Source organism: Phytophthora infestans, genomic scaffold (genome assembly GCF_000142945.1).
Source record: "Phytophthora infestans T30-4 supercont1.23 genomic scaffold, whole genome shotgun sequence".
In the NCBI taxonomy this organism is placed as follows: domain Eukaryota; phylum Oomycota; class Peronosporomycetes; order Peronosporales; family Peronosporaceae; genus Phytophthora; species Phytophthora infestans.
Window position 1 is genome coordinate 1,838,464 of NW_003303736.1, and position 22,441 is coordinate 1,860,904.

The window sequence follows — 22,441 nt, forward strand, 5'->3', positions numbered from 1 at the left end:
CGTTCTCCCCGCCTCCTCGCAAGTTACCGGAGGGCTGGAGACCCTAAGGAGGAGCGTTAGAGGTCATCGGAGGAATACTTGCCGGGGAAGCACGTCCACCGTTTTCAGGGACAGTTGGTAGGGAGAAGAACGGGTTGAAGTCCTGCCCATATGACGTATTTGGGGTTCGGATTGTGAAACCTTGGTACGACGGGATTGCAGTCCTTACTCGAGTCGTAGGAGGGGGAGTCCCCACAAGACCGTTTCCACCAGTTCTCTCCATAGCGGCGGCAATTTCAGGAGGGGCCATGGATCTCAACCAGTTGAGGGAGTTAAGCCAGCCTTGCACCGTACCTCGGCCGCCTCCGCCGTTCAGGGTCAGCATTGAGTCCAACTCTTCCGAAGTGAAGGTCGCAGAGACCCCGGAGCCCAAAGCGCCCGCGGGTGGCTCGACACCAGTACTAGAGTTGCTCCCCCCAAGTCGGTTAGCCGCTTGGTCTATGATATTCTGCACGTTTTGGAGGCCTTGCGTAGTCGACAGACTGGGTCGCATTCTCGAAGGCAGACTCTCGGTCGGGCCTTCTTCTTCCCGGACAGTGGCGCTCTCATCTTCTCTGTTGTTAGTAGCCGACATCTTGTCCTTTCTTCTGACGTTCTCCGCGAGACTTCACTTGAAGCAAGACCTTCTCCAGCTAGCAGATTACCCTGCTTCTCCACCAGATGTCGTATACCTCCTCTTCCTTCAAGGGTCGGGTAGTCCGCGGCTGTTCAGGGAGTACGGTCTTGTTCAGTGGCTGCAGGAACGGTAAATAGGAACACTAGAGAGTTAAAAATAAAAGTTTGCTGATTGGCTTGGCCTCCTCTTGAGTAGAAGGAGGGCAATATAAGACTGAGAGCTAACCGGAAGAGAGGCCTAACACCTTCTCGACCTTACATACACTACACTACATATTAAAAAAAAGGAAGGATTCACTTCGTTTGTTGTCGGCCTTCGTGAGAAAACGGAGAGCCTCTGGGAAAGGGCTTGATGTCGCGAGGTGCTTTTGGAGAGCCTCTGGGAAAGGGCTTGATGTCGCGAGGTGCTTTTGGTCCCCCGACGCCAAGACTCCGGCGTTCAGGGGTCCCCTTATAGGACCACCCTAACGGGCTCGATCAAGGGTACGTGCGAGGTTGAGCTCAACGGGAACCACCCTGACGGGACGGCGGGGCGAGGAGTGATTCCAGGGTCTCGGGTCATCCCGACGGGAGGCAGAGCTCCTGGAATGACCCCTCCGTTCCCGGGTACGGGACAGTCCGTCGGGACAGTATTGCCCCAACGGTGAGTATCCCCACAAGTGCTGTGGGCCAAAGAATGGCGAGTGCTTCAACCCAGCCACCGGCGCGTACCAGAAGGGGTGCTCAGCCGGCTTCAAGTGTAGCAACAACAAGTGTGTACGCTCTTAATCTGCAAAAGATCGAGCTTTCTCGAGCACTTGCTGCTGCATCAAGGATCAATGTAATTAATCAGTAGTGAGATGTAACAAAAAAAATCGGACACACAAGGTGTTGTGAATATCGAATATTGGACTTAGGCTGCATTCACAGCAACACATCAATTATTAGGTAGGTAACTGGTTTTGGGGTCCAATGAAATCTGTTGCGGTAATGACTAATCTACGCCACCTACGGCTTGATCCAAAAAGCCAATATGGCTGATCACTTAGGGGGGGGGGGTACGCCAGCTAATGGAGCTTATTGCCTTACTCGGAAAACCATTGGATGGCTATGAAAACCGGCGCTACTTATTGGATCACTACCTTCTGAGTATGATACCGTGGTAGAAACATTTCTTACTAGTCATACACCGCAAGACAACAATGAACAGCCGAATTATGAGCAGTTGGAGCATGCTCTCGAGGTCGCATATGATCGCCGTCAAGGTCGTAAAACGGAGAGTGGTAGAGTAAGGAGTCTGAAGAGCACGCCATGTGGAAGAAGGAGACTCGTCGGACCAAGGAGATCCTGTACGATGGCATGACAAATCAAATTATAAAAACAGTGAAGTACGAGCACTCCCTATTGAGTTTAAAGAAGCGGTTTGTCGGCAATACAAACTTCAAGTGACTTAGTGTAGATCAGTATAATCCCCTCTACTGATCCACAGCTACATGTATCCACCTCACACCCAAATCAAGTTTGACCTTATTATGTACAGCACAGAATATATTCCGGGGTTGAAAGAATTAGCCCTTCTTATCTCGCTAAAGTAGCTATTTCATTAAATCTGCCTAAATTTTAGCAGCTCAATCGAAAATAGCTTGCGTTATTAAACTTCGTGAAAAAAAGGTCTAGGAAGCCAATCAAAGACATATTTGACCTGACCACGCGTGTATTCTCAGGGTCATTGCCATACCATACAACAAATTAACAAGGTAAGATGTAGCAGTCACAAAATTGATATTGTACAATACCTTCCATCCTCTGAAGTTTCATCGACAAACAAGATTTGATCTGGCCCTGTCTTGAAAGGCAATAGCCTGTTCACATACTCTTGCCTCGTCAGCGTATGTCTGATGAGTAGCCCATACTTGATTTAAAATCAATCTGTTGTGGATGCCTTAAGTAAGGGTACCGGTAAATGGCCGGCAAATACTGACCATCCAGCCCTTAATTTGCTAAAAGGTACCCTTTAGAGCGACCTCCACAATCAAGTATTATTGGATCATCAAAATCAAGCAGTGTTATTGGTCAAATATCATTTTATTTAGTGGCCTGGCTTAGCGTCCTTAAATCCCACCCTTAGCCCTACCCACCACCAGCCAGATTGGCCTAAACTTTGGAAAGGCACACCAGTACATGTATTAAAGAAAGTGTAACCCTTTTGTTCACCTGTAGCCCATGGATTGCAATGCAATTTGCATCGGCGGAACTCAATTTTTCGCTCAGGTGCGTATCCTGAACGGGCTCACCGAGAAGTCGCTTGGAGTGGACAAGGCCCCAGTGTATTCCTGATTTCGCTTTAACCGCCACAAGGTCCTCTCGATGAAGATGTTCGCGCTCGTGCTAACTGCATTCGCTACCAAGTTGGCAACAGCTACGTCAGGCTCCAACGTTTCTGTCTGCTTGACTGAAGGCTGCGACGGCACCAGGGAGTACTGCGACAGCTCTCTCGGCGAATGTCGAGCTGCCACGAGCGCTACCGAGTGCTACAACGCCAGCGTCGCTCTGTTTCAAGACGGATGTGGCGAAGGATACGAATGCATCGACGACCTATGTCGAGTATCTACGGAGCCAGTCGACGGCCGCACCTGCCACATCATTTGCTCCGCCGGCAAACTCTGCGAGAATGACAGCAACAAATGTCGTGGTCCTAGCTACGAAGACGAGTGTTTCAACCTCGCCACTGGATTTTATGAAGATGGCTGCGAAGATGGCTACCATTGCTCATTCAACAAATGTGTAGACGTCAGCCTAGAAGACGAAGGGGAAAGCCTCGCAGACGACAGTGCAAGCCGTAGCAACAGCAATACTGTCGGTGTTGCCAGTAACGACATGCAGCAAGACAATGATAGTAGTAAAAGTGGCAGTACCAGCACCAGCGGCTCTTCGACAGCTGCAACCACAACAAACGAAGGAATGCGCCACAACTCACTTGTGGCTGCTGTCTTTGCCACTTTTCTCTCGGCCATCTTTCACCTTCAAGACGACCACTAGCTTGCTCTCTGCTCTCTGCTGTCAAGTCTGTACATAATATACTATGTAGTTTAAAGCGCCAACTGTACATGTAGCCATTTTAAATGACTACACATATTTCGATATTTCTCATGTTGCCAACTTACTACTACGTAGTACATGTACAGAGTAAGTATTACACCTCATTCACAGTAGGGAGATCTTTCTTGTCGACGATGCGGGCGAATGGGAATGGGCCCACGAACTCGTACTGGTTCTGTTTGCGAGTCGACTTCTCCACGTCGCTGTAGTCCAGGCCAGGGTAGAACGCCTTGTTCGCGGCGTACGACTGCGCGTGCCACTCGATCTCGAAGTTGTTGACGTAGAAGTTGCCGAACTTTGACTTGTATTGCTGCTGCACTTCGTATGGGTAGAAGTAGAACCCACAGACGTCCGGGTCGTTCTCACGCACCTCGTCTGGCACGGGGGACAACACGTACGCGATCTTCTGCGCCAACATCGGAGACAGACACAACTCGGTCGAGTTCTTTGTAGCCATGTTGTACTCGAACAAACACATACGCAACATGCGATCCCCCCACTGCGTCGTGTTGCGCACAAAGTACGTGTAGTCCTCACTCACGACGCAGAAGTTGGGGTCTGTGCAGCGCAAATGCAGCGGCTGTAGACTCACCCTCGCGTACAGCTCCGTCTCCTCGGACAGACACGACTCCACACCTCCACCAACGGTAGGCGAGCGTTTGATCGGTAACGGGATGTTCATCCCGGGGTCTCCATGGCGTCTTGCATCGATCACCTCGGCTGTGTTGCCGCACTGGTACCAGTTCTCCGGGTCGTAGCTGTTCGGACACATGCTGGCTTCTTCCCACTCTGTGATCTCCTGTAGCCAATACTTGAGACTGTGACTACCTCGAGCGTGTTTGGGTCCGAGTGCAGGGTGGATGCCATCAAACCACGAGTTTTTCAGTATAAATCCTCCCGTATATCCCTGTTTAGTACGGTAGAGATCGTTGTAGCCTACCAAAGTCATAGCGTGGCCTCCTTCTGGTGTCATGACGTGACTAGTGATGAATTCACCGTTCATGTTGTAGTTCTCTCCGTATTCGATAGGAACACAACACGTCGTCATGGATAACTCGGGTGGACAAAGAGTACACTCCGTCGACGTCGGGTTACAACGATCTTGTCCTGCAAGCTCGCCGATGCAGGGATAGTAGTGCGTGATGTACGGCATGGCCGTGGAAATCGCCATTGCTCGCTTATCTTTTACAAGAGCGCGCTTGACAGATACTTGATCGAAGTATGTATCCATCTTGTTGATCGTGAGACTTAACGGGTTTGTTTTACGTGCCTCAGGCGTCATACCAGGACACACCGTGTCGTTCCCTGGGTCGGGGATGTACGGGCAGATGGAGTCCGGGAAGATACTGTCCTTGAGCCCATTCATCAGGTACATCAACTCCGAGACATCGCCTCCCTCGGTGGAGTTCTTCCAGATCTCATTGCCAGGAATCAGACACGCCACTTGTTGCGGCGAGCCAGGAGGACCAGCGCACAGACGAAGAACCTCTGCGCCGTACGCCTGCTCCGATAATGCCAAGAGCTCGTCTTCCTGTAGCCATCCTTGAGCAATTCCCTGTTGACGGTAGCTATTCTCCAGCACAGCTACAGTTGCAAAGTCCGAGCACGTGCCACGCTCGTCCTGCGTCTTCAGTGGCGTAACGTAATCCACTGCAAACTTGGTTGGAAACTTGCCGTCCTTGTGGAATTCCGCTTGCGTCATCACCGCGGACTGCATCGTCTCCCTGTCAGAGATCAACGTTTGGCCATGTCAGCTACCTTCAACACACTTAACAGGATGCTATACGTACATTTGCTGATGCATCTTGGTGATAACTTCCTGCTGAGTCGCCAACGAACTGTGTATCATTGCAGCGTAGCTCAGTCCCGCGACTCCCAGTGCTGCACCGAGCACCAGCGGCCCCCACGACCGGCTGCGAGACACCGTCATTTGAACGGGAGTTAACGACACGAAGGGATCGCGCTCGTCCGACATTTGCACTGCTCCGTATCCGTCAGCCATGATGCGAGTTCAGGAAAAATCGTAAGTATCCATGATCGACGGTTGCAATTTGCAACGGCTTGCACATCGAACACCTGAAACAGATTACTTTTAGCCAATCAATGTTCGATTCAAACGCGTTATTCCTTAGCGTTATGATTGGTAGAAATCGACATTTGTATTAAATACGATTACGTAGCAACATTCTGCAAAGGATCGCCCGCACCCGCAGACACGCCGTCATCGCCGCGCTACGTCAGAACCAATTTCTCTTCTTCCCACTCAGACATATCTTCATCCTCCTCTCACTGTTGCCTCTCCTCTCATCTAAAAAGTACCCTTCATCTTTCCATATTCATCGATTAAAACACCATGTTCGACGGAAGCTTCAAGTCGTCTCGCAAAGTGAGCCTCAGCGGCCGCAAGAAGCCCACAACGGGCTACAGCGCACGTCTGGCGTCGATATCAAATTCTAGAGGAGGTCGCGACGACGTATTGGCCGGCTCCAAGCAAGAGCTCATGCTGCAGAACCGTCTGGCTCGAGAAGAACGTCAAGCCCTGAAGAAGCGCACGGCCGCCAGTACCCGCATCCAGGCGCAGTACCGTCGTCTACGAGCCGCGGAACACGCAAGATCCGAGGTCTTCATCCACCTGGAGCAGCAGCTTACGCAGACGGTGCTGAGTGTCGATATCCAGAACAAGGCGCTGCCTACTCCGCAGCTTCAGCTCTTCCTAAGGCAGTTCCTCTTCACTGTGAAGAGTAACATAGCAGCCAACAGGATACGTAAAGTGCAGGACTACTTGGTGTTTATGCTGCTTGTGAGCTGTTTAAAGGGGGAGAGCGGGTCCAGTTTCCTCGCAGTGGACAAGGATGCGCGCTGGGTGTATCAAGTCACGAGGATAAGCGAGCTCGCTCTGCAGACGCTTGTACAGGAGCAGTTAAAGACCTCGGTGGCGAACGCAGCAGTGGCAGTGAACCCATACTTGCTGCTATTGGACACGTTGACGAGTGTCTCGAAGTATCCGACGCCTGAAGCGCAGACGGCGTTGTCCAGTGTCTCGTATCATTTAGGCGTGACCACTAGATACGGGGTCTTTGACGCAATGAGCGCGTGTATTACACAGCAGACGAAGGAAAGTGTCTTGCGTGTGGAGAATAACAGGCTAGTTCAAGTGATCGGCAACATCGCGGCTCAAACACTGGCTCAAAGCCAACAAGAGCGAGCGTCGAAGGTATCACGACAGTTTGCGACCAAGATCTTACTCTGTGCGTCTGCTGCGAGCTCTCCAATAACGACTTACGTCACGTCTACCGTTGCTCCAAGTAGCAAACAGCTGGGGCTCTTCTGGGCGTCCGTGGTACATCAACTCTGTGATAACTCCGCCATGACTGAACTGTCATGGCAGCAGCGTGCAATTGTCGTCGGAAATGTCGTAGAACTGACGTCCGTGTGCGCATTCAACGCAGCTCTTGTCGAAGTTGTCCCGTTTGTATTGTCAAACTTGGTGACACCGTCACTGGTGCAATGGGCGTTCGATGTGAAGCACAGCCGCCAAGATCCCATGGCTCCTGAAGAAGATTACGACATGGATGAAGAGGCCGACGTTCCTATCGTGCCGCCAACATATCTGATTACCGGCTTTGCTGTATCTGACGAAGAAGCACGACGTGGCGCTCAAGCGCTCAGCGACGCTGAGGCCAGCGTACATGCTCAGTGGCAAAAGATCTGTCATTCCAACTTTAGTGTGCGATGTCTGGACGCACTGCTGCACGCCGACGTGCCTTTGCACAGCGAGGAGAACGCTGTGTCCAGGTTCTGCCATCTCCTGACGACAGTGCTGCTCTCTACTGGAAGGCCGTACGTGCTGAGTGTTGCTGCGCGGTTTGCCAACCCGCCTCCAGCGTTGTTTGCGCTGTTAAGTTCGATGACTGTCGAGCAGCTCGCTGGCACGTCCAACACCAGCGTGGTCTACAACATGTGGCAGTGGATTAGACCGAGACTGGAGAGCGTCGCCGCTCCGCAGTTATCAGGCTCTCTGACCAATGACTCGCTAGTATTTACGACGTCGCAAATGCAAGTGCTGATAGTGTTCAATGTCGTCTACAGCCACATGCTGCTGGGTCTGGACGACGAGGCCTTCTACGATGGCCAGTGGCCTTTGCGCTTAACCGAAGTGACAGCTGTCGTGACGTTTCTCAAGCAGTTTATCTACGACACGTGCTGGACCGTAACCAGTAGCAGCACGCTGGCAGTCGACGGCATGGATGAACAGGAGCTGGTGTTGTTCTCGGCGGTTGTGTCGTCCATCAAGCTGTTCAACCAGCTGTACGACCGTGACTGTCGACGCCGCTTCATGCCTGATGACGCGTGGCTGTGGCCGTCGATGCCTGTTGTCAAGGAGATTGTGGACCTCGAGTTGATGAAGGAAGACGGCAATCACGATGCTCACGCTGTCTACATGCTCATGAATGGCAAGGCGTCGTCCCCCTACGCACGTGCAGCTCTGATCCTCATCACGATCCCGCAGGTTTTGTCGTTCAACGATCGTGTGCAGCTCTTCCAAAAGCTGCTGGAAGACGGGAAGGAACAACTGGGTCATATCCGCGACGAGTTCTCGCGAGCGTTCCAGGTGCGCGTGAAGCGCGACGAGATCGTGGACGACAGCTTCGATTTCTTCCAGGAAGTGTGTGACACGATGTCTCCCGCGGCGCTTAAGTCGCGTGTTAAGGTCACGTTTGTTAACGAACAAGGACTAGAAGAGGCGGGGATCGACGGCGGCGGCGTGTTCAAGGAGTTTATGGACAGTCTGACCAAGAGCGCATTTTCGCCGGAGTACGGCTTCTTTCTGGAGACAGAGGAGCACTTGCTGTACCCGAATCCAGGCGCGAGGTACATTGTCGACACACGTAAGGAGGTTCTTGATCGGTATCGCTTCCTCGGTCGTGTGCTGGCGAAGGCGGTGTACGAGAACATCCTGGTAGAGCCTCAGTTTGCTGCGTTCTTCCTGAACAAACTTCTGGGCAAGTTCAACTACATCGACGACCTGCACTCGCTAGATCCGGAGCTGTACAAGTCTCTGATGCGACTTAAACACTACGACGGCAACGTGGAGGACCTCGCACTGACGTTCAGTGTGAGTGAGATGGAGTTTGGCCAAGTGGTGACGCGCAATCTCGTCCCGGACGGCTCCAACGTGCCCGTGACGACCGACAACCGGATTCGGTATATCCACTTGATGGCCAACTACAAGCTGAACGTCTTGTCGTCCACTGAGAGCGCGGCGTTCCTCAAGGGCTTCCGCGACTTGATCCCAGGGACTTGGATCCAGATGTTTGCTCCGGCCGAGCTGCAGATGCTCATCGGCGGCTCAGCTACCAACATCAACATCGACGACTGGGAGCGGCACACAGTGTACGGAGGTGGTTATCATCCGTCTCAACGCGTTGTCCAATGGTTCTGGGACATCGTACGGCAGGATTTCACTCCAGAAGACCGCGCTGCATTGCTCAAGTTCATCACGAGCTGCTCTCGGCAACCGTTGCTGGGCTTTTCGAAGCTCCAGCCACAGATTTGTATCCATCAGGTGCGTGTGGAAGACGACGACCGGTTGCCGTCCAGTGCCACGTGCATGAACCTACTGAAGCTGCCAGCGTACTCCAATAGAGAAGCCATGCGCAACAAGCTGCTGTACGCCATTAGAGCCAACGCAGGCTTCGACTTGTCCTAAGGTATAATGAAAATTTTAATAAACCAGCGAGTGCCCCGTCGCCGTGATCGCTAATCATTTTTCAAAAATCGGACGAGCGGAAAAATGCTTACGAGCTACGGAACGGAGACCGTCGACTTTGCGCGTGAGGAAGATGTGTGTATTGGTCGTCCAGTGAGTGGCCGTCGTCGACGTCATTCGTGGACGGCGATGGCGGTCGCGGTAGTGCTGGGACTCGCTGGTTTGAGTTGTGTGGCCATGCTGCACAACTCGTTGGTGTCTCAGCAAGAAATGATTGCCAGGATGCAGCAACAACTGTGAGGTTTTAACAGTATGTAGAGCTGTGTGCTGTTGATACGTGTACTTACCACTACGGTGTTTGTTGTAGGGATGTCCTGTCCTCTGTGGGAATGTTGGAAGACGCGACGTGGGACAGCGCGAAGAAGAAATTCAAGAAGGCCAAGAAGTACCCGACCAAGTTTGCTGTCGACTACGTCACGCCTTTGAAGACACAAGATGAGCGTGGCACGTGTTGGGACTTCGCCACTGTCGGAGTCTTGGAGAATAGCTACCGACAGCAAGGAATTGCTCGTGGCTGGCTGCAGGAGGACGAGTACATGGCGATCTCCGAGCAAGCGTACGGCGCTGAAGTCTTGCGGTTGTGTGCGGGTCCTCCGGGCTCTCCGCAACAAGTGGCGTGTTTGATCCCAGGCAACGGCATCTGGAAGAACTCGACGGAGGGAGGAGACGCCACGTTGTTGATGTATTTGATGAACGGCTTGAAGGACAACATCTATCCTCATTCCATCTATCCGACGACACTGTGTGTACTGGTCTGACGTCTGAGAAGCGCTCTACCAACCCACTGAGTCTGAATATCAAGAGAATGGATACTCTTATGGACCAAGCGGCGATCAAACGCGCGATGTTGAAACACCGTCAAGCAATGTCGTTGACGACGGCAACACCCTACACGACACATTATTACCCTTGTATCGGCAAAGTTGCTGGGTTAGATCGCTGTAGCCCGACGTCGACGGAGTGTACTCTGTGTCCACCCGAGTTATCCATGACGACGTGTTGTGTTCCTATCGAATACGGAGAGAACTACAACATGAACGGTGAATTATCACTAGTCACGTCATGACTCCAGAAGGAGGCCACGTCATGACTTTGGTAGGCTACAACGATCTCTACCGAACTAAACAGGGATATACGGGAGGATTTATACTGAAAAACTCGTGGTTCGATGGCATCCACCCTGCACTCGGACCCAAACACGCTCGGGGCAGTCACAGTCTCAAGTATTGGCTACAGGAGATCACAGAGTGGGAAGAAGCCAGCATGTGTCCGAACAGCTACGACCCGGAGAAATGGTACCAGTGCGGCAACACAGCCGAGGTGATCGATGCAAGACGCCATGGAGACTCCGGAATGAACATCCCGCTACCTATTAAACACTCGCCTACCGTCGGTGGAGGTGTGGAGTCGTGTCTGTCCGAGGAGACGGAGCTGTACGCGAGGGCGAGTCTACAGCCGCTGCATTTGCGCTGCACAGACCCCAACTTCTGCGTCGTGAGTGAGGACTACACGTACTTTGTGCGCAACACGACGCAGTGGGGGGATCGCATGTTGCGTATGTGTTTGTTCGAGTACAACATGGCTACAAAGAACTCGACCGAGTTGTGTCTGTCTCCGATGTTGGCGCAGAAGATCGCGTACGTGCTGTCCCCCGTGCCAGACGAGGTGCGTGAGAACGACCCGGACGTCTGTGGGTTCTACTTCTACCCATACGAAGTGCAGCAGCAATACAAGTCAAAGTTCGGCAACTTCTACGTCAACAACTTCGAGATCGAGTGGCACGCGCAGTCGTACGCCGCGAACAAAGCGTTCTACCCTGGCCTGGACTACAGCGACGTAGAGAAGTCGACTCGCAAACAGAACCAGTACGAGTTCGTGGGTCCATTCCCATTCGCCCGCATCGTCGACAAGAAAGATCTACCCGGGACTACCGAAAATGTTTAAAACACAAAACAGTGTTGTAAACATTTTGAATCTACAGTAGGTGCTGAAAAGGAAAATTCATTTGTTGTTAGTGAAAGTGACTACGATTGCTTGCTTAACCCCTGACGCACTGGTTGCTAGCACACCGGTATCCTGCTCCACATCCGTTCTGGAATCGTCCAGTAGCAATGTTGAAGCACTCGCCTGCGAAAGTCGGACCACGACAGACGCTGGTGCCATTTTCGCAAAATTCCGAGTCGGGGCACTGTAGATAGCAAACGGAAGGGGAAAAAGTTGCTGGTGGGATCGTTGAGCACTTGTTGTTGATGCACGTGAAGCCAGCGGCGCAGCCGTTCTGAAACATAGCAGTGGCCGGATTGTAGCATTCGCCAGCATACCGAGGTCCACGACACGCGGTGGCTCCGATCTCCCAGTACGTTCCTGTCGGGCATGGGGAGAAGAAGCCGCCAGATTCAGGACTTGGCGCGTTCGTTGGTGCATCTGTCGGTGCTGCAGTTGGAGCAGCAGTTGGGGCGGTAGTGGGGCCGGTAGTTGGAGCGGTAGTTGGTGCTCTTGTCGGGGCAGAGGTAGGAGCTGCCGTCGGGGCAGCGGTAGGATAATAATCATCAATGACGCACTCGCACATGTTGTCAAAGCAGTCGTATCCTTCTGTACAGCCGAGCTGGAACTCGTTGATGGTAGCATTGAAGCAGGCGCCTTCTACGGGTGGTTCATGGCACTGTGGAAGCGAGGTTGTGCAGAAGGTGCCCACAGAACAAGACGAGCAGTCGTCAGTCGTAATGACGAGGTCCTGCGCTGCAGCAGCTTTGGTGGTAACGACGATAGCGAGGATAGTAGAGAACTTCATCGTAGGACGAATGAGAGGTAGATAGGTAGGTGTGGCTTTTGGTCTTGTGAAGAGAATTGAAGAATGAAATCGGACAGCCAAAACATCCGTTGAGGGGCAGAAAGGAGTCTACGACGCACATTCTGCATCCATACTGCATCCCATGGTTCGCATCGCACTTCTCGGTGCACTACAAGAAGCTTCCTCAAGGAAGTCCTTGTGCTCATGCGTCTTCGCATTTTGGTGTTGGCAACACTAGTCTCAGTAATATGGCGGTTTCGTGCGACGCTGGGTAGTGCGGACATCACAATTATTATCCGACACAGAAACAAAAAAACCCTGGCTAGCACCAACTTGGTCTGGCCAAGCAGCATTCGAAAAGTGGCCACGAAACTCCCCAGCCACCAGGCGTTCCGGTGTGCCAACATCAGTAGAAGTGGACTTCGTTGGATGGAGTGGTCGCAACTTAACTAACTGCCTTGGGCTACTAGTGGACCACTAGTAGCCCAAGGCAGTCCAACCGTTCCACAACTAGTGGAAAGGTTGGACAGCAACATACTTTCGCATCTTCGCATTGAGAGCACAACCTGTCATAACTCTTCATTTCCCAGCAACTTTGTAATACCGGTACAACACCGATACTCAAAAGACAACATTTGAGAGGCTAGGAAAGTGTCGACATGCAGCCCACCAAGTTCGACAACGCTGTACGTTTCTAGCTCTATCAATAAAATTGTAGCTCATATATTGACACCCTTGTACGGCGATCTGCTCTTCTACGTCAAAGGAGTGTGCAAAACTGCAGCGTGAGTCGCTTAACTGCCTCATAAGTAAGCGATCATGTGGCTAAATCTCTGAATTAGCGGTGTATTTATTTACCAGTGTGGTCTGTTGCAGATAATGAGGACAACAAGAACGCGTGCCAGGCCTACTTCGACCGCTACAAACAGTGTCTGAAGGACCGTCGTGAGCGTGAGATCGCGGAGCGCAGAGCGCGTCTCCAAGGATAACAAACGTCAATTTCAATATTGTTTTAAACGAAATACCCCTCCGAGTTAAATAGTTGGCAGTGTCTTAATGCCTGCCTCCTCATCTGTCTCCACGCCGACGAGATCCAACACAGCCTTAGGTTTCTTCTCCATTCCATCGGCGATTTGGTTAACTCCATCCATAGCAATGCGCTTCCGCTGCACCCACGCCGTCTACATACATACAACATACGGTAAATGTCAATTGTTTTTTATGCCAGAAACAAAGACGTACCCGATACTTGGTGAATTTTCGCTTAAGTGCGTTTTTCCTGCCAGGCGACACAGGTGCTCGACCTGGTTGATCCAGCGTCTCCACCTTCGTTTCCAGAGCTGCAGCTTCGTCTTCAAGTTGGTTCAACGCTGCGTCGAAATCTGCGTCCGAGATCTGCGAAGAAATGCCTGAAAGTGTCGTCTCTGCGCTCTTCAGCTCCTGTTCTGACGCAGTACACTCGGCAGTGACGGTTTTAATCTGCTCTTCAATAGCCAGACGCTCTTCTTCCGACGGTACAGGCAGATTGTTCTGGTTCAGGTAGTAGATCTTGGCCTTGCCGTACGTCTTGCTCGCCAGCTCCTCCCTGAATACCAGTCATTCATATTAGAAGCCCCTCTTACCCCTCTATAGTTATATTCTTACTTAACAACAAGGTTGTCCAGAGGCTTCGTAAGTGACGGCTTGGCAATAACTCGGTGCATGTTCTCGAACACATTGAGCAGACTATACGGCCGATTCGTCTGCAAATGTTATCATAAAGTTAGAAAAATGACAATTGCAGAGTGATAATTGCAGCCCAACCTTGCGCATATAGTCGAGCACAGCAGCTTCAGCGTCGCCTGCACTCATGGGTTTCGGCTTTGGCGACTTCTTGGCTGCAGCAGCGGGAGATTTAGACTTGGTCGTATTGGAAGCTGTAGCTTTGGATGTTGCCGTCTTTTTCACGGCTGAGCTGGAGCTTGTAGCCTTGGGCTTAGGCGGTGGCGTCTTTTTGGCGACGGGTTTCGTTGCAGACACACGCGCTTTCGTCGGCTTGGGCGCCAGATCCTCAAGGTCCGACTCGTCGCTGGCAGCGGCGAGGTCTTCTCCATCCTCTTCTTCTTCCTCAGCTTCATCGGCGTCGAATGGCTCCTCCGAGTCGTCACCTAAAGAGAAGTCTGTGTCCAAGTCGCTCATGCTCGCCCGTCAAAAATGAAAACTCGTTTTTCAAACCGGTAATGATATATTTCCCTACGTAAATACATACCGGTATTTTGATTCCAGTAAAATGATTTCTAACTCGAAATTTCGGATGAGTGCAAAACAATCGAGCCGTGAGAGCACCAATTCCCGAATAATACAGTCGTGCACCTCCAATTCGGCACCGGTATCAGTCGATACCCTGCCAGATTTTATGATCACGCAAATCGGATGCGTAATTACCTTTGCCCATCACCACCCTAGCAATTAACCTCAACGGTTTTCCCCCTCCTCGCGGAGGGATGACACGCCACATCGATCTGATTTTAAATTTTGGATCGGACGTCTTCATACAAACACACACTTTGATTTTTACCGCCAAAGACAATGGGACATCGCCCTTCCTCCTACATGTCCCTAACTCTAGCACAGTAGCAGTCTTTGTGCGAGAAGCACAAGTCAGATCCTGCATGCTCTCACTCCGACCTTGCTCGTTGGGCAACGGAGTGCTTTAAGACCCCCCCCCAAGCAGGAAAGCGCACTACCGTCCAGAGTATTCTTAAGCGGTCGGCGGACGTTGCCGCCTTGCCGGATGCCTATCGCGACCGGAAGCGCTGTTGCGCGCCGGCGATTCGCGCGTCTGACGCCAAGATTATGCAGAAGATTGAAGTAAATTTTGTACTGAATTAACAAAACAAATATCAGTGCACTGGATTTGCGTTTGTTTTTTGCTTTACGTTGTGCACTTATGCCCTGGCACTGTTGATATGGTCCGCCCTGCCGAATTGGAGGTGCACGACTGTACCCTCTACCCAAATACTCCCCTCACTCACAGTGACCAAGAGTAACATCATTGAATTAAGTACATTTGGATTCGGTAGCTTGTTTTTTTAAACCACCTAAAAACGGCCCAGCCTAGCAGACGATGTGATCGTATCGCTTCTTTATCCAGAAGAGCCATCGATCCATCCTTATACTACTGCATCAGCTGCTACATGTATTGCATAGGCGGTATGTAATGCACCACCAAACTTTGGAACCTATAAAAATATCTTCCAGAAGGTCATGTCGGTCGGACGCTGAAGTGATCTTCGATAGGTTTTAGCTTAGCCCCCCGGTACGAGAGCAAATCGTAAATGCACACACCCTACCGTCTTACCCCGCACAAAGCGCCCAGGCGTACTAAAAAATATTATGATGTGGTTCAGAACAGTGTGTTACCTCGATTACAACGTAAAGTAGAATACAAGAACACACCGCGGGAAGGGTTTTATTAAATTAATGTGCTCTAAGCCAATGATTTTAGAACGACTCTAATGCATGTATAAATCTACTCTCCACCCATTCTTTTAGTGTAGTTGAGACCATCAACGCTCAACTGCTCATTCTAAAAATATCTGAACAAGCTTTGACATACCTTTTGTGTGCGGGGCATTAGATGTACCTCTTCCCTGGTGGGCCTTCAATTGACACAACCAGAATCGATCCATGGACCAGCAGTTTGCCAATCCATGCTTCGATCAGGTGAGCCGTCAGCACATAATAAAGTGACGTGCATGCATATATATTTGTAGCTGTATAATCTCCACCTGACCTGTGCGTTCTTCAATGTTAAGAAGTTTGCTCGTAGAATAGCGCCTAGGCACTCAAAACGAATAAAGCGCTCACTGGGCGCTATTTTTTATTAGTATGCCTGGGCGCTCTGTGCGGGGTAAGACGGTAGCCTCATGCTTGATATCAGGTATGTTAAGGACTAGTGATAACAAGGAGTTTGTATGTGGTAAAAAAATGAACCATATCCGCCTCTCAGTACAAAGCCACCCTTCATCACTATCCATGTGACCACTCGCTTCCTATCGAGCTTGTTGACGTGGTATATAGCTGCATGCTATATATAGAGCAAAATGATTTGGCCTTTTTACAAGGAGAGTCTTTCCTCAGCTAAATCGAGTGCAAAGAATACTGCGAACGTCTTGTATTGAAGTGCAAAAGTAATGCAAAACAAACATTAGCAGCTGATTGCACATCATGTGCCTACTCGGGAGTGGTGTCATCATCGCTACTGTCTTCATCATCGCTGACGGCCTCACCTTTACTCGCATCACCACCTTCTGTCGAAGCCTCACCAGCGTTACCTGCCTTCTTCCCCGGTGGCCTTATTTGAATGCCGCGACCGCAGTGAGGCTTAGGGCGATCGCGACCAATTCTCCAGAGGTCGTGCCAGATCGCGTAGCATGTCCGCGTGTTGCCCGGGTAATGACCCTGGCGCACTTTATCACACAAGTACAACCTGCAATAGCTATTAGTAAGTGATGAAGAATCAATGCATTTCTAGGCTTACCTCTTGTTCCCCTTACTGCACCCTGGACAAAAGAACCGCGTGACCTGGCGCTTGCTGCTCACTGTCTTGCGAATTATACACACCTTACACTGTCGTTGGCGGTGCTTTTGAATACCTCCATTCACTCCTCGTCAATGGGCCAAGCTGTGGCCTTCGGAGCTTGCAGCGTCACCTCGACTTGGAGTCACAGGCCCCGGTGAGTACATCTACAATAGACCAAACAGCAGGAAATTACACCATTGCCCGGCTAAGTTGAGAATAGTTTCAACCAAAACGATACTGTATTTTTTCGGTTTCCCAAAAATGTAGTTAGCAGCCAAAAATCAAGGTCCAAAGCGAGATTGATTTCATGTAAAGCGATCCAGCCGACGTGCAGCCAAAATTCGACGTGTTCGCGCGCGCGCGAAATCTTGGCACGAAGCCTCGGCTCAAGGGCGCGCTCCAGGAGCTCACTTCTAATCCTGCCTTGTCCAGCAAAGATGCGCTCCCAAACCTCCCTCCCCAAGCACTCCGCGGCCGAGAATCTTCGTGTCCTCGACGCCTGCCGCGCTGGAAGGACAGACTGGCTCACGGTAGCCAAGAACAACGGCATCTCCCGGGCCGTTGCGTACCGCATCGTTGACACCGGCCGTGTCAACAATCTCCCCCGTGGTGGCGCTCGTCTTGGCTCAACCAAGGTTACGCCGCTGGTGAAAGAGCAGTTGGAGGAGTACTTGCACGAGAGCTACACGTTCACCATGGAGACCATGTGCCGCATGCTCGCGCTGGACTTGGGCGTGGCAATCTCCACGTCGACGATCAGCCGTCACTTGCTGGGGATGCTGTACACGGTGAAGCAGACCCGCGTGGAGTCGACAACCTGCAACAGCATCACGAACAAGACGGAGCGTAAGGAGTTTGCGATCAAGTTGAAGCAGCACCAACGCCAAGGTAACTTCATTGTGTACTTCGATGAAACTAACTTTAATGTGTACTGTAAGCGCGGCCGAGGGCGCGCGAAGAAGGGTGACCGAGCTACGATTGTTCTGCCGCCGTTCAAGGGTGCGAACTTGCAAGTCCAGTGCGCTGTGACCTCGACCGTCGGTGTCGTTTTGCATCGCCTCGAAAGAGGTAGCATTCGGATGGAGCAGAACGCGGACTTCATCGACGAGATTTACGCGACGGTCAAAGCGTCCCAGTACCTCCGCGAGAACTACGCTGGGAAGACGATCGTTGTCGTCTTGGACAACGCCCCCGCTCATCGCCGGACGGAGGAGCGCGAGACGTCCCACGCCGACCTGGAGCTGCTGCGTCTATCCCCCCACTCGCCGATGTGCAACCCAATTGAGGGTTGCTTCTCCGTCCTGAAGTGGCACATCAAAGACCACCTCGCCTTGGATCGCTCGGAAATTTGCGATCGCAGCGACATGACCGACGCCGACTGCAGCATCCCGACCGTGAAGAAGCGCACGATGCGCTTTCTGGAAAGGGCTGTCCGCGGCAGCATCAAGTACATCACTCCCGCCATCGTCTCGAACATGGAGCTACACGCCCGCGACTCCGTGAACGCTGCCAAGAACATGGTCGACATGGTTTACGGAAAGTAGACTGATAGTGCTAGTCGAGCTGGGACCCTCGGCTCTGTCTGTTCGCTTTGCATGAAATCAATCTCGCTTTGGACCTTGATTTTTGGCTGCTAACTACATTTTTGGGAAACCGGAAAAAAATACAGTATCGTTTTGGTTGAAACTATTCTCAACTTGGCCGGGCAATGGTGTAGAATCAACCAGAAATAAATGCTTCGGTACGGCTACCGTGTTCGCAAATTCTGTTGGGCCCATGCCCAGTAGCTGCGCGTGGACCTGGGAAATGAAGCCTGCGTGATCAGCGGCGGGTTCGCCTCTCATTTTCCTTGCTTCGCGAAATACAATAAAGCTATTCACAATAGCGATATCAAATAGGCCAAATGCCATACTTTTGTAGTACTTGCGGAAGCGCAAGAAGAGCTACAGCGAGTAGCGTTGCAGCCGCAGCTGGTCGTGCACGTCCACCCCACCCATCCAGCGATGATATGCCTTCATGCTGGACGGGCAGGGGACCGATACTTTCGGACCTTGGCTGCGACGCTCTATCACAAACGATACAAAACAAGGTTAGATAAATACACACACTATTACAATACAAAATACGTACCGCTAAGTCTGCCAGCTCCCCCGCATAGAAAGCAGCTGCAGGTGCCTTCCCCTGTAGTCGCGGGAATTTAGCTAAAGAATTGTAGAAATTCACCAGCACACCTTTCTTCTGCTTCTTGGGTGGAACCTTTGGCTTGATTGAGACAGTCATGCGTGGGCGTCAACCGGTTGTAGGAGGCGGTGGCGGTGCTGGCAATGTGGCTCCGTCGTCGTCCCCAAAGTCTGCATCTCGGGTCTCGTGTTCCTGCGATGTACTCGCGGTGTTCACGCACTAGGCGATCCCTCTCCTCGCCGTCGTAGCCGCTCAGGCGGCGCATGACAACCTCTGCGTCGCGGCGCGTAACGCGACGCGGTGGAGCCATTTTCGTTTCGGCTTAGTGGCTTGCGTATGACAGCGGCGAGTTCGAGAATGAGTGGATGGCAGCCACAAACACGAAATCGTTTGGACCAGGCATGTCTCAAAGTAGTGTATTCACAGAACTTTCTATCGGACGAAATCTACCCAAACCCTGTGCAACAAGGTCGTAAAAAATACAAATGGACCTTTTCCCACATTTCCCACATGCTCGATATCAAGCATGTGGTTTTTTTAGACAAGCTTCCTTATCAAGCCTTAAAAGGTACACTTGTCTGATAGAGACAAAAAACACTATCTGTAACCTCCTTATGTATGTGTACCTTTCTCATTTAATAAGGGTACTATTATTAGTGCCCCGGGTATTATCGGAAATTTCCGCTAATAGTATAAATTGGTTGGGCGTAGCCCTAAAATGGTAGAATAGCCACTACTTTTAATAAGTACATTCCAGCCGATGCCTGTCTATGCACACACCTATTGACGGTCCCTTTATAACTTCAGCTAATTATCGGAAACTGAAGCCTTTTTACGCCAATTGGGAAGGCCATGGTCCAAGTATAAATTCTGAAATTCGTTCTGAGAAATCACGTGTGCTGATTGGCTAAAATAGAGTTACCCCTCGGAACGACTTTTACCGTTCTCAATAGTAACCCCAGAACGCCTGGTAGAGGTGTTCTGAAGTGAGAACAAAATGCAGTCTATATCATAATTGATCAGTCTTCAAATCACACTCCATTTCGCGTCTTACTGTAAAAAACGAAGTAGTCATGGTGACCAAGAACAAAGTAGCACTTTCGTGCGTCATGCAGTGCATGTGGGCGACCTTTGCTGCCCTCTCCAGTGGTCGTCGTCGATTTGGTGGAGATACTCGAGAAAAAGTGAGCACTTTCGCATCGAATGCGTTCGACAAAGCTTTAGCAAGTCGAAGAACGAACCCATCTTACTTCTCAGAAAGATGGGTTGTGATAGACGGACATGTTAGGTTGTAGAGAAGGTAGTTTTAACAATGAAGTCTGCTTCGGTTTCATCCAGCACAGCTTCGAAATCTTATTAGGTACTCAGAATTTGCTCTGACCAGACCGATTCGTGTCAGTACTCTTAAACCTAGTTTGACCACAATTCGTTCTGGGCTAACCCTTCTAGCCCGGTATTCTATATTATACAGAATAATATGTTCCACAGGATCTAATATCCAGGGGTACGTAAAAACCAATGGAATGACCAGTATGTATGGAATCGCAAAAAATTGGACGAAACCCATAGTAGTCAATACAAAGCACAAGTGAAAGATGCAAAGCTTAATCTCCAGTTGCGTTCAGGTGACACACTCGTGGCTTGCAGAGGAGTGCTCGGATCCGAAAGGCCTTGCTTGAGAGGGACTTGCGGAGTAGATAGTAAATGTGAGAATGAATTAAAAAGGTTACGTTGCCTGTGCACTAGAACTTGCTTCATCCTAAGTCTCCATCCTTCAATCTCCATCAATCTGGTCAATAAAGTCTTGGAGATTCCTTCGCAGGATTCGTCCACGCACACGCAGGCGTGTCATGCTCCCCCCATGAAGCAATAATAGTCAACACGGAAAAATACGGCGTATACTAACCTGTTGCTGCGAAGCTCCCTTGTCGACAGTGACAGTGCCATTGTCATGGACCGTCAGGATAGGGAACGGCCTATCGGCGATGCGCTTGGTCTTTACACGGAATTGCTTGGGGACGCGGATCATCACTTGGTCTCCTGGCTGGTAGAAATTCTCAATTCTTTTGTCGTTTTCGCGATCATTATCAGCTAGAATAGCTTCGAACCTGCGCTTGGACATGTAGCTCCAATTTGCGTCATGCAATTGGCGCGAAATCATATCTTGGCCAAAAATTAATTGCCCCGGAGACGCATTGAGAATGCTGTGGTAACTGGCCCTGACAGCGAATGCTGCGTAGTAAATAACTTTTTTCCAGTCGACGCCCTCGTGACATCGGATCACATTCTGAATTTCCAGGTGGACGCGTTCACATATCGCGTTAGCCTGGGGGTTCTTTGTCGTAATGGGCTTGGCCTTGATACCGTAGCTCCGTAGCAGCTCCTGAAATTCCTCGCCCGTGAACTCTGATCCTTGGTCATGAATCACTTTACGTGGTCGCGGATAGCGGCACAGCCACTCGCGGTCGAAGCTCTCCGCCGTCGTGAGCGCCCGCTTGTCCTGTTGGACACCGACTTCGAGCCATCTGGTCGCTTGATCAACTATCGTAATTCCATAGCTACCACCCTCGTACGGACCAATCAAATCAACATGCACAACGTCAAATGGGTTCACCGTCTCATACTGCGAGGCGGTAAAAGACCAAAGTCTTGCTTTGCCTCCATGCAACTTGGCACGCTTGCAGGTTGTACACTTCTTAACAAACTTGACGATGCTAGTCTCCATATTAGGCCAGTAGAACGTGTGGCGCATGGTCTTGAACTGGCGCTCGCCTGCAGGATGTCCGAGATTCTGGTGATACCAAGCTATCATATCGTCACGAAGGCTATCTGGAGCGATCACACGCTTCTGGTACGCCACCAGAGTGCATCCTAAAAGGCGAATTAGCTGGTAATCAGGATTATTCGTGCCTGCGAGGCACGCGGCTTTGATCTTTTGCACCATATCATCGGCCTCCTGGTGTTCGCGGATGACTGGTCCGTCCATCACGCATTCCGTTCGCTCGTTAGTAGCGTAGATTTCGTCGACCAATGCCGCGTCATTGCCTATAGCAAATCGCATCCTTGAGAATGCGTCGGCCCCAACATTTTTCACGCCCTTAATGTAATGCATTGTCATCCGGTATTCTGAGAGTAGTAACTTCCATCTCTTGACCCGCAGGCTTGTTTCAGTCGGGAAGATTAAATTCTTGTGGTCTGTATGTACCACAACTGGGAAACCAAGAAGCATCGTGCGGTATTCTTTCAGTAGTTCGACCACGGAAAGCAACTCCAGCTCCATGGTAGTGTAGTTCAACTGATGCTTGTTCAGGCTACGAGAATAGCACGCGAGAATCTTAACGCCTTGCATTATCAGTCCACCGAGCTGCGTACCGCTAGCGTCGGCGTAGACGTCAAACGGCTT

At 51.0% G+C, this 22,441-nt stretch overlaps 5 protein-coding genes across 5 annotated transcripts; 2 read left to right on the forward strand and 3 right to left on the reverse strand.

Annotated features, from left to right (window-relative positions):
• Positions 1 to 3,826: 3,826 nt before the first annotated feature.
• On the reverse strand, positions 3,827 to 5,662 carry PITG_11460 (uncharacterized protein; the record flags this gene model as incomplete). The annotated part of the gene is made up of 2 exons (XM_002900989.1): positions 3,827 to 5,456; positions 5,523 to 5,662. 2 exons carry the CDS (start codon positions 5,660 to 5,662, stop codon positions 3,827 to 3,829), a joined length of 1,770 nt encoding a protein of 589 aa, XP_002901035.1.
• A 423-nt stretch (positions 5,663 to 6,085) lies between these two features.
• On the forward strand, positions 6,086 to 9,442 carry PITG_11461 (HECT E3 ubiquitin ligase, putative; the record flags this gene model as incomplete). Its single annotated transcript, XM_002900990.1, has 4 exons — positions 6,086 to 6,886; positions 6,947 to 7,069; positions 7,121 to 8,659; positions 8,705 to 9,442. The coding sequence occupies 4 exons, from the start codon at positions 6,086 to 6,088 to the stop codon at positions 9,440 to 9,442; spliced, it is 3,201 nt and encodes a 1,066-aa protein (XP_002901036.1).
• Positions 9,443 to 9,526: 84 nt separating this feature from the next.
• On the forward strand, positions 9,527 to 11,446 carry PITG_11462 (uncharacterized protein; the record flags this gene model as incomplete). Its single annotated transcript, XM_002900991.1, has 4 exons — positions 9,527 to 9,738; positions 9,858 to 10,246; positions 10,330 to 10,483; positions 10,558 to 11,446. 4 exons carry the CDS (start codon positions 9,527 to 9,529, stop codon positions 11,444 to 11,446), a joined length of 1,644 nt encoding a protein of 547 aa, XP_002901037.1.
• Positions 11,447 to 11,540: 94 nt separating this feature from the next.
• PITG_11463 (carbohydrate-binding protein, putative) lies at positions 11,541 to 12,293 on the reverse strand (the record flags this gene model as incomplete). Its single annotated transcript, XM_002900992.1, has 2 exons — positions 11,541 to 12,164; positions 12,264 to 12,293. The coding sequence occupies 2 exons, from the start codon at positions 12,291 to 12,293 to the stop codon at positions 11,541 to 11,543; spliced, it is 654 nt and encodes a 217-aa protein (XP_002901038.1).
• Positions 12,294 to 13,327: 1,034 nt separating this feature from the next.
• On the reverse strand, positions 13,328 to 14,727 carry PITG_11464 (pairing protein 2 family protein; the record flags this gene model as incomplete). Its single annotated transcript, XM_002900993.1, has 5 exons — positions 13,328 to 13,474; positions 13,536 to 13,878; positions 13,938 to 14,035; positions 14,097 to 14,440; positions 14,718 to 14,727. The coding sequence occupies 5 exons, from the start codon at positions 14,725 to 14,727 to the stop codon at positions 13,328 to 13,330; spliced, it is 942 nt and encodes a 313-aa protein (XP_002901039.1).
• Between the last annotated feature and the right edge of the window lie 7,714 nt (positions 14,728 to 22,441).